Genomic DNA, 11,815 nt, shown 5'->3' with positions numbered 1-11,815 from the left:
CCTCCTCTGGGGTCCGCGGGGGAGTGGGGTTTTCTTTTTGGGGGTCAGCCGTAGCGGGGGATAGTCCGAGGCTAGGGCTGTGAGGAAGCAGCTCCTGGCTCCGTAACCCGTGCCTTCCTCGAAGCCCCACGCCCCAGCGGGCCAGGGGCTTGGGCACCTTGGTCCCCAGTACAGGAGTTCCACGGGGTGTCCTGCACGGCTGCACGGAGCATTGGGGCCTCCTGTCTGCATTGTCGTCGTCAGTAGTAGTGGTGTTTCTGGGCATCTTTGTGTTATTCTGAGGCCCTGATCAGAATTAGGGCTTCTTTCACATCGTGTCAAATACCTTTCTGTGGGAAGTGTCTCCAGATGCCTGTGTTTTTAAAAGAGATGGACAAAAAGTGGGCTGGGTTCATGCTGGGATGTGGAGAAAGGTGACAGGGCTGGTGTGCAGGGCTGGGGTTAGCTGGTGGTAAGGCTCAGTGGTGGGCTGAATGGGATTTTGGACTGTAATTAAAAGGGTAAGGTGCAGGCAGACGGGTGGCCTTGCTTATGCTGGAGGCTGGTGAAGGCCGGGTAGTGCCATGGTAGTGAACTACTGGGAGTAATAACTGTGCTGCTCCTGCTTTGTTTTTTTTAAAAAACAATTGGCGCCACAAGAGTGTGATGTTGTTGCTGGTGTGTGGTATTAATTTTGGAAATTCTGCTGAAGTTGGAATCCACTTTCCTATCCCAGCAGGGCATTGGTGGTGTGAAAGGCTCTCCCAACACCCCCTGATTGGGAATGTGCTTATGAAGTCCTTTGGGACAAGCCAGGTCAGGATAACAATGGTGGGGGGGTGTCAGAAATTCACCCGATTGTTTTCTAATACATGTTTTTAAAAGCGTTGTACAACTGAAAAGCACACGCATCCTTTTTTTTAAGTGGAAACCTCTAGCATGACACTGGGAAGAGCTGAAATGGTTCTCTCTGCCTTCACTTTCAAACTTCAGTGGCATGGTTTTGATATTTCTTCACTTCTGCATTAGACATCTTAAACTTTAACATTGGAAATAACAGGCTTTCTCAGCTTCTTGCAGTTTCTGTAGCTTGGGGAAACGTTTTCTTTTGTACCTCCTGTCATACTTTAATTTTGCAGAGGCTTTTCGCTTTCTTGAGCCTGACAAAAACTTTACTGGGTGCAGAAAGTTGTCCCGCAGCAGATTACTTCCTCCGTTCTTTGAGCGTAGTCTCATGTATAGTTATGCGCTTGATTTCCTCATGGACTATAAATACTAAGTCTGGCAGCCTTGGCAAAATCTGTTTGGAGAGAAATTGTGAGTATCGGAGTAGTTTTCTGAAAATAGCATCTCTTTGAAACTTCACCTTGCCTAATCTGTCACCAATTTCTCCTCTCTCCCCCCAGATTTGGAAAACAGGGTGCAAAGCTGGGTGTAAGTCAGTGAGGAGATGCTCGGGGTCTGTGCTGGCGTTCCTCACTCTGCCCCTTGCCAGAAATCTTTAATTATCCCTTAAAGTGGACAGCTTTTTACCCTGGCTCAGTAGCATGCTGCCAATGTACAATGCCATTATTTTACGTACAATGTAAACTGAAATAAGAGATCCAAAAGGGCCTGCCATCATGAGGAAGTCCTTGGGTGTAATTGCCAGGGAGCATCCGGACCTCCACCAGTCCCTCCTGTCCACTGGGAAGGCTGCGGGACCACCGGTTGCTGGAGGAACTAAGACCACAAAAGAGCTTCCCCTCCTTTGAGACACCTGCATCTTCACTGGAGCCAAGGCTTTGCTGCTGGGAAACAGAGCCAGCTGGGAGAAGAGGAGGGAAATAAAATGTGTATCGGCCCACCTGAATATTCAGTGTAATTGTAACAGCTAATTATTGTCTTAAAAGAACTCTAAATCCAGGTTCTGTGAGTAACAGGATGCTGTTGCGTGTTCTGCAGTTGCGTTACTGTGTCACTCTGAAATGTTCTTTGTTGCCATCTCCTTCGGGTATATGGTTATGGCTGATGCTAATTGATGCATAATTCCTAGCACTTGAGGGTGGATTTTTGCTGGCCTTTTCTGCTGGCTTGGCCCCGGCCCCAAGCTCTGTTGGTGTCTTTGGCAAACAGCCTTACTCACGCTGACCCCTCTCCCCGCCTGTGAACCGGGAGGTTGGAGCCCGGCTGGCTGTTGCCTGAAGGGTGAATCCTGATGGGATCTCATCACAGCGAGGGGCCTTGGAGCAGTTGTAGCAGGGCATACCTTCAGGAGATCTTGGCGTTGGTGGAAGCCAGTCTAAGAAGCTTCTGTCCCTGTCCTGCGGTTTGCTGTCACCTTGTTTTGTGGGGCTGTGTAGTAAACCGCATTGCTGAAATGACCTGGGTTAAATATAACTCTCTTTTCGGAGGGTCACCCATGGTGCAAACAAGCTGGCACAACTAACCCGTTGCGCATTGCCAAAGGCAGAGCAGAGGGAGCAAATCGTATCTGGCTGAACAGGAGACTGTCTGAGCCAGTGTTGCTGCCTGTGTCATTGAACCATGACCTCATGCTCATGGATGCTGCTGCATGGCTCAGGCGATCTATGCCAGGCCTGATATCAGTCCAATGGTATATTTTCCCTGTCTGATAATTTGACTATTATGTTCAAACAGTTCCCAGCTGGTGAGGGGGTTTTTTTGTTTGTTTTTTGTTTTTTTTTTTTTTTTTTTAAGCATCAGTAAGCTTGTTGACTTAATGAGAACTGGAGTGGGGGAGGAAATCCAAAAGGGACGAACGAGAAACACCAGGTCTGCAGATATCTGCAGGCTGCAAAAGATCATAGATAAAAAGACTGGCTGATGACAGCCAGCCATTGCGATGACTGCCATAACCATCTCTGTTCACCTGACATCTCCGTGGAGGGTGCAGTGTCAGTTCTCTTAGATTCACCTCCGAGAAAGAAAAAATGATAGAGCTTGTGGAGAAAATCCTGGGGACCAGGGAGGTGCTTGTGGCATTGAGAGCTGTGTAAGATGTGAGCAGACCAGCGCTCTCGGACTTGAGTGGCTGATTGAACGAACCTGTTTCTTTAGAAATGGTGTTACAGTAGTGGATGGATCAGTGGTGGTTGTACGGGTTGCCTCCATCAGCCTCCACACCCTTGCACGCTGAGCCCTGCTGTCCCTGGCTCCCATGTGAGTGTTTGCTGGCTGGAATCGCTCCCTGACAAGGTCTGTCATAACCTGCTCTGTTGACCTGCCACCTCTACGGCAGTGCTGACCTTTGGAAGTGAGAAGAAACGGGATCTCGTGTGCTTTTCTTCAGTGTTAGCTGCTCTAGCCAGGCCTGGTGGTGACTGTGCTGTCTTCTGTTCCACCTAACCACTGCAGTTAGGTCAGTCCTGCTTTTGAGCTGCTTTGTAGCAGCACGTGAGCCCCGGGTCTCCTAACCTTGGTCTGGTGGCATGGCAGCCCTCTAGAACCACTGCAGCTGGATTAGCCCAAGCAGGCTTGAGACCATCAGGTTGCTAGCTGCCTTTATCTGCTCTATGCTCTGCTGCAACCTTTTTTTTTTTTATTTTTTTTTTTTTTAAATTTTATTTTGGAAAAGATGGAAGTACTTCCCATTTCAAGTCCTGGCTTTGGCAATCTCCAGGAAATCCTCAGCTTCTCCTCTGTCTCCTCTGGTGGGAGGAAGTGGATGAAATTTTAGATCTTTGTTGAGGCAAGTGTTGTTTGCGGCACTCAGCTTGATGAGGGCAGCATTGGAGAACAGTGCCTGTAATAATTTATTGGCAAAGTCTACTCTGTTATCTACATACTTTTGAGGGCAGAGTAAGCATAGTAGACCAATAGTAGTGATCGTTTCCTTGAACAGCAAAGAGCTTTTGGCAAAAATTGTTTGGATTAAACATTAATTGCAAACTGTTGTTCGGCAACGGTCCTTGTTGTTTATAGTTTGTGGCGTTCTCACATTTCTAGCTGCACTCCGAACAGTGTCAGACAGCACAGTATGTTGGACAGCTTTATGTTAATCAAAGCAGATACCAAATTTTTTGCCCACCCATATTGACGGTTTGATTTCAGAAGTTGCTTGCAAACTTGAATGTGGAGAAACGCAACAATTAAATTCATTTATGCCTCACTGTGGTCTTGGGTATTTGCGGATCCTGATCGAATGTTCCACGCACCCCTTCTCCTAAGCAGCAGTGTTTTCCTTATGCGATGTGTACTCTTTGCCTTGCGGCTTATTGTCATGTTATTTCTTCAACAGGTTGTGCTGTCTTGGTGTTCCTAGAGCAAATTAACCATTTCTGGAAGCTTACCAGACAAGATCAAAATGTGGGGAGACCACCGACAAGGCAATCGAATGGGGTCTTTTCGGTAAGCATTTGGATGTACAGTTTCTTTCAGCAATGTCCTTAAATACAACAAGCCATAGGAACTTTCTGTTTGTCCATATGTCTGCACGTCCTCCTGTAAGCGGACTATTTTGGCAAAAGTTCTGAGGTCTGTGTGTTGGCCAAAGAATGGGCAAGTTCAGTGGCAGTGCAACTTTCTGCATTCCTGTGAAGTTTTTTCATTTCTTTTAACAACAGCTGCTTTTAGTGTTTCTATTCCTTCTCCACACCACCTTTGCTAGTGAAACTTAGTTTAGCTGTTGTCAGCTAAGTTGATGATATGCCATAAGGATTTTGGTGCTATGCGCTATTAAGACCTAGAAGAGAGGTGCCTAATAGCATGGTGTTGATTCTCTTCAACCATCGTGCTTGCCTTAACTTTAGAAATATGGGCACTTTCATTGCACACAGGATTTTATGAAAACTTTGAGAGTTTAGCTCTCTCTGTGAGGTTACGTAGACTGTATATCCCCATGTTCTTGGCCATGCTCCTTCATAAGACATTTTTGAATGTCACTGGAACTGTTTTAAAGATTTGTATGCAACTGGACCTGCACAGCAGGATCTTTTTCTTGCTTTATGTTCCTCTGGTTGTTACTAGGCCCTGTGTTTGCAAGAGGGCTCTGGGTATAAAAAAAAAAAAAAAGGAGACACCAAAGCTAGGGTTTTCCTCTGTTGTGCATAATTCTTTCATCCTTTGCTCACGTGTCCACCTCTGTTACTTGAATATCGACGTGTTAAAGGTACTTCCTCACAGCATACCTTAGGTTTCTGCAATAAGAATACTTCAAATAATTGTCCAACTGTAATAGGTTGAGAAAGCTGATGATGTTGGAGCTATGAAAACCAGTATCCTCCAGAACATGTCTGTGTTGTGATATCAGTAGTGCTGTTCTGCTGATCTTTAAGTGGGTTTTATTGGCATCATTCTTTACTGTATTGGGTGGGGAATTCTAACCTTGAACCAGGTTTTAATTACTGTTCTATATGGTGGTGAAAGAGGGGTGTGTAGCTTAGGCAATCTGTATATGGTTTGATTAACTGTGCAGTTGTCACCTTGCATTCTGTTGCTGAATGATGCTGTAGTGAAACTCGAAGAACAGCATGGCCTGCTGTAGTTGCTAAGGAAATGTCCACTGTTTTGGCTAGCCACTTGGTGTTATTTTAAAATGTGTTGATATTTTATTGTTCTGTTTTTTTAAGAAGTATTGGAGCCTCTCTTAGATGAAAAATCAGGTAGCTCCATCTCCAAATAAACCTCACTGGATTTTGAAAAACTGTCTTAAGAGGGAACCTCTTCCTGAGTGATTTTATGCAGATATCAGGAGAGCTTATAGCTACAGCCTTGTAAAGCCCATGTAAAACAGCCAGTCTGGAGGCACGAGCACAGGATCATCTTGAACGCTGATTGTTGGCGTATTCCCATGAGGCACCCTCAAAGTCTGAACTGATAGCTTTCAGCATTTTGCCAGTTTAGACTCCAGCAGAAGGAAGCGTAAATGAGTCTCTGTAGTATGTTAATAGAGCATGTTTGGTAACCTCTGCTTTTATGTGCCTCGGGATGATGTGTGACGTTAGCCCATTGTCATACTGCCCGGAGAGCTTAAGCTCAAGTGGTTCCTCACAGGCATGTGCGCTGGTGGTGCTAATGAACCAACACATCAGCTGGTGGAACCTTGAACAGCTGCAGAGCTGTGTGCAGTGCAGGTCTATGTGGATTGCTACCATCATTAACCCATTAATATTGCAGGTATTCCCTGTTGAGTGCTTCTGGAAATTGTGCTGAAATGGGAGCACCCAAGTTTACTTTCTCACATCTGTCGTATGCTGCCTCATCTTAAACTGCCAAACATCAATATCTTCTGCGGATCTTAGACTGTTACACAACTCTATAAAAGTTTAGAGAAGAATGTGCTGCTGTGTAGATTTCAGACTCTAAGCACGTTATGAATAATACTGTCTTTATTTCTACAGTGGGAGCCAAGAAGAAAGGTTTGCTCCCGGGTGGAACAGGGAATATCCTCCTTCCCTTGATAGTCTTGCTCAAGAAAGACACTCTGGCAACTTCTCTGGCAGAGAATCACTTCCTTTTGATATCCAGGCACTCTCAGGCCTCCTCAATCCTCAGTTTGCCAACAGAGAGGAACCTTCTTTCAGCTTTGGAGCTAGAGATGGACCACGTAGTGACTTCAGAGGTGGGGAGGGGCATCATGATTTTAGGGGTAGAGATTTTCCATCATCTGACTTCCAGGGCAGAGATGAGTCTCAGATGGATTTCAGAGGTAGGGAGCCACCCTCTTCTGAGTATAGGGGCAGGGATATGTACTCTGGAGACTTCCGGGAGAGAGAAGGGCCACCTATGGACTTCAGGGGTGGGGACGTTCCTTCAGTGGACTACAGGAACAGGGAGACGTTCCGTATGAATTACAGGGATAGGGAGGTGCATAATATGGAGTACAGGGGCAGAGATGAGCCTCCATCAGACTTCAGGGGAAGGGGGTCCTTTGATCTAGACTTCAGAGGTCGAGACGGATCTCATTCAGACTTTAGGGCAAGAGATGTGTCAGAGTTAGACTACAGGGGCAGAGATCATTCCTATTCAGACTTCAGAAATAGGGATGTACCTGATTTGGACTTCAGGGGCATGGGCACCTCTGATTTGGACTTCAGAAACAGAAATGCACCATCGTCAGACTTCAGAAATAGGCACAGGTCCCGGTCTGATCAGGATTTTAGGAGCAGAGATGTTGCTCCTCCTATGGACTTTTCAGATAGGGAAATGCCTCCCGTGGATCAAAGCCTTGTAGATTTTAGGCGCAACCAATCTACTGTACCTTTAGCAGAAAGAGAGGGCTCTGGCTTAAGCACCAGCAAGAGAGAGGAGTCTGCACTTGGTCTAGATAGAGCTCCCTTTGGTAGCCAAAAAGGAGAATTTCAACATTCAGAAGCACCAGCCAGAGAAGAGGAATCCCTCGGACTGGGTCTTGAAGACGACACTTCACACAATTTCCAAAATAGCCGTGGATCTCTTCCAACTCTTCAGGACCAAGAGGAGCAACCTCAGACCTTTGCTAACAAGCAGCAACAGCAGCAGCTTTCTGGGGGGGAGCAGCAAAGATCCGATTCTGATCTTGGGTTAAAGGGTGAAGGTGACCTGGATTTCCTTGGAAGGCAAGATACTGACTACCGAAACATTGAGTATCGCGATGTGGATCACCGGCTGCCAGGGCATCAGATGTTTGATTATGAACACGGCAAGTCCTTTTCAGAAGGAAAGCCCAGCAAAGACTCTAGGCCCTATAAGAGCCTTCAGGTAGGTGGCTTTGTCAGTTAATGTTTCTGTTAAACGTGTGTTGGCCAAAGAATGGAAGGAGCTGGGAAGGAGTCTTCTGTTCGTATCCCATCACTTCAGTTCTATCCTGACTTACCGTCCTTCTCTGAGATCGTGCTCATGCTCCAGGTTGTTTTAATGGGCACCCTTTCTAACTCAGAAATACTTTCTTCTCAAGAGAAGTCCGATTTAGCACAACTGAGAATTGCTAAATATGTAGAACCAGCTTTGGTTCAGAAAGTCCCCAAGGTGAAAACAACTAGACAGAGGGAGGGTGTTGGGGGGGCGGGGGGGGGAGTAGTACATAGAAGTATTTATTTTGTTATTTTCTCCTGGACATCGCTTATGAGTGCTACCAGAGAGAAGCTACTGGCTTGGGTGGGCCCGTGTTAGAGCAGTACAGCTGTTCTGCATGCTTTGTTTTCCTTCAGAGTTAACTCTGAAATCTGAAGGTAACGGTAACTACTGAGTTAATAATTGCTGCTGAATTTGAATCTCCCACTGCTGGAAAGCACAGAGAGGTGATTTGCCTGTTTTTATGTTCCTGGACCTAGGTCTCATTATACAGCTCAATGAGCATACGAAGCTAGTAGCACAAGCCCTCCAGAGCGCTCTGAATCTTAAACAGTGCTGTGGTTAAAGGTTTGAGCCGGTCTGCTTACAGGCCTTTGCCTTTGAATTGTACCCCACTTTATTTTGTTACTGTTTGCGTATCTTGAGAGCTAGCATCTCTCATTTGTAAAAACCATCTTGATTGTGTGAACTCAAGGATCAAGATTACCGGACCTGTCCCAAATATGTGAAGCCGAGCAAGCTGATTCGGCTAGGAGGAGTGCCTGAAACTGCCACAAAGGATGATGTAAGTGGGATGTTTTTCATCCAAAATCTTCTATTGAGGGTTTCTAAATGTACCATTTTTAAGCCTGGCTAATGTAAATTAGGTAGTCTGTCGTTTTCCCCAGGGGAAAATCCAGATTTAGAAGTGATTGCAGTGGGTTTTTTTTATCTGATTATTCTGGTTTTGGGGGGTCTGGAAGTGATGAGTTTTTCTGCAGTCACATGTGCGGTGTTGGTGGCTAAAAGCCTTGACTCCAGGTTCTTTAACATGCCTTACTTCCAGCATCGTTTTATATACACCAAATACTGTTATTGCTTTGTTACTGTGGTTTGGGCTCAGAAGACTTGCAGTGTCTAAGTGAACTTGTTTGTTCTTAGTTACTTAAAATTGCTTAAATGAGATCTTAATAAAGATGGAAAAGATGTCTGCTGCTACTGCTGATTTTAGTAAAAAAACAAAAAATAGTCTAGGCTACAAGGTGAAAGAAGCTCCCTTCCCAAAAGCTTCCGCTTTGAATTAGGAATTTTTTTTTTTTTTTTTTTGGTGGCAGTTTCAGACATGAGAAACCCTACATGCAACAGTTTTTGCTAGGGTTAGCTGTGATGATCAAAGCTTCTGAGACTTGATACTGGAGAACTCATGGCAGAAACTTTGTCCATCAGAAGATTATAAGACTCAGAAGAGTCACACCATGCCCCTTGATTTTCTCAAAGGCAGTAAGACATCTCTCACCTCAAATAAGGATCAGAGGTGAACTGTCTGGCTGAAACCAGTGTGATAAACCTTTGCACAGTTGAACTGTGGTGTAAATGGTGCTCTGCTTATTTAAGCAAAACCCAAAAATACTTCCCAAAGCTCAACAGACAGTTCTCAGATACTGCTGGAACTTAATCAGAAAAATGTGTCAGTTTGTAACAGAATTAACCTAGAAAGACCAGAAGTCTTGGGGAGAGACAAATGCATGTTAGCAAGTGCTTCACTTTCTGAGTTTTGATATTGGAGACTGAAACCAATCTTGGTTTTCCTGTAGATTCTCAATGCTTTCCGAGGGCCTGATGGGACACCTGTGAAGGACTTGCGGCTGAAAGATTACAGTTCAGGTGAGAATGCTTTTCCAGTGCTTCTAGTTTCAAGTTTTCAAAAGGGTATTTTTCACACCGGTACTCACTTAGGCGGTGTGGTTAAAGTCTTTGGTGCCGTAACTGCAGGTGTTTTCGAATGAAAATGCCCACTGAGTTTTGTAGTTTGTCCTCTTGTCTTCAAAACTGATGGCTGTGCTCACTGCTACTTCAGAGGTAAAGCATGTGTCCCGGTGTCTCTAGAGAGACAGGAAAGCAGTAAGGCTCTTCTAATAGCCATCAAGAGTAAAGCCAATACTGACATGGGACAGCAGGCTAATTCCTCGATAGATTTTTTTTAAAAAATTATTTTTAAATCCTTTTGGATTGTTCTACATCTTGTTTCCAAGATGGTCTTACTGTGAAACACGACCTGCACATATAGCGTCCTCAGGAAATCTGATACATCCTAACATTTCTCCTTCAGTAACGTGAAACCGTTACCCTTCTTAGATACGAGAACAGGTTAAAAAAAAGAAAGAAAAAGTAAGTTTTGTAAGCAGATATCCAAATACTGGGTTTGGATGCTCTTCCTCATTCAAAGAATAAAGTTTTACTGTACTTCTGATCAGTATGTATAGGATTATGAAGAAAGAAATGTTTTACAAGGCTGCTTTGTGAGAAAGTTGTGCTGGAACAAAGATGTGCGATGGTAGGAAATGCAGGGTGAGTCCTGGGGATTGGTTTGGATAACACTGGTAGGAAATACCTGGAAACTGTTTTGGTTGGTTTTTTTCTCAAATAAAAATAGGAAAGCAGGGGCTTCTACCCTCATCAGTGCTTTTTCTTATTACCAGTATGGGTTGCACGTGAAGCAGCTGGAATTCTTGGTGTCAAGACGTTATATAAAGGCTTCCTATGTGTTTAGTAACTGGGGAGAGAAATTGGGGCAGTTGGGTATTTCTCAAGTATAATTTTGTTTCTGGAAGCTGTCAAAGGATATTTCACAACCTTCTCATGAACCTTTGAACTGAAGAACACCCCTGTGTCGCATAATCTGGTCTGGCCCCGCAAGCAGGGCTTAAGGGACATGGTCAATCTTTCTTGCTTCCTTTCTTCTTTTCTAAGCACGGTACAGCATGGCTGTCGTCACCTGCACAACGCTGACTGCAACCCAGTAATTGCAACATACTAATTTTTTGCCCGTGCTGATGTGATTTGTCAGTTGTTTTTTGTCTGAAATACATCACTTTTCAGTAATAAATCAACTTGACCTGGGAATCTCTTCGTAAGTCTCTTCTCATCTGCATTATTAGGACTCACTGCCCTCATTAGAGAGCTGTTGTCTCCTCCTTCCCATTCCCCATTTCAAAGGCTACTCAGATGAAACACAGTGTCTGGAGTTACATGCAGAAGCCCTAGTACCTGCTGGTGGTCAGCTGTAATATGAGGGTTGTGGTTTTCTGCTGTCACTCTGAAAGCTGCATTTTGTTTCAGTCTGTCTCCTCTGCGGCAAAGTTTTGGGCTTTTTTCTTTTCAAGTTTTTCTGGCAATTGTGGGGAGGGAAAGAATGAAGTTAAAATTAGCCTGTATTTTATGAGCTGTTTAAAGCTGTTTAACCCTATCCAGTCAACAGCAGTAATTTAAGCAGCGTAGCATTATTCTACGTTATGCGGATACTCCAAAGACTTTGTTTTGCATTATGGCCTGAGGCTGCAAATGCAGCTGCTAATTTAAACAGCTTCCTGGTCCTTCTCACGCAAGATGGATACGTCTAGGACAACTGAATTGTGAAAACTTCTTGAAATTGGGTAGAAGCTGTAGTAAATTTAGTCCAGCTTTTCACGTTAGGTCATCCTATAGAGAAGTGTGTGAAATTGAATTCATATTAACTTCTGAAAGGCTAAACCTGTTTGAAACTAGAGGCCAGTCGTGGGCTCAACAAGGCTTTTACCACAGGGTGTGTATGTAAATATTCATAAGAATTAAAAGCAAACTTGCTGGATTACTGATGTCCCTCAGTTACACCTGGGCCCACTGGCTGCTTTGCTCCATCAGCTCAGTGGGATGACGGCAGCCTGGCTCAGAAGAGACTGTGTGCTAAGCCTGTCTGAGTGGGTTGTATATTTTTGAGTGCTGTCCAGAAATGTTAAAAATAATGTTAATCATGAGTGTGCATGTTGAGTGTGTTTGAGAGAAGAATGCCTGCAGCTGTTGGAGAACAATAACAGCCATAACAAAT

General features: G+C 44.6%; 1 protein-coding gene across 1 annotated transcript in view; it reads left to right on the top strand.

The window, feature by feature from the left end:
- The first annotated feature begins 1,630 nt into the window (after nt 1–1,630).
- RBM6 (RNA binding motif protein 6) overlaps nt 1,631–11,815 on the top strand; it is a 57,138-nt gene continuing 46,953 nt past the window's right edge. The window contains exons 1-5 of the mRNA XM_035894790.1: nt 1,631–1,839; nt 4,220–4,329; nt 6,321–7,659; nt 8,447–8,536; nt 9,546–9,615. Of these exons, the coding sequence (XP_035750683.1) occupies nt 4,286–4,329; nt 6,321–7,659; nt 8,447–8,536; nt 9,546–9,615 (1,543 nt within the window). The 5' untranslated portion in view covers nt 1,631–1,839; nt 4,220–4,285. The remainder of the gene's footprint in view (nt 1,840–4,219; nt 4,330–6,320; nt 7,660–8,446; nt 8,537–9,545; nt 9,616–11,815) is intronic.

This window comes from Egretta garzetta, unplaced genomic scaffold (assembly GCF_000687185.1).
Source record: "Egretta garzetta isolate BGI_Z169 unplaced genomic scaffold, ASM68718v1 scaffold215, whole genome shotgun sequence".
NCBI lineage: Eukaryota > Metazoa > Chordata > Aves > Pelecaniformes > Ardeidae > Egretta > Egretta garzetta.
This window is presented reverse-complemented; position numbering and strand designations above follow the sequence as displayed.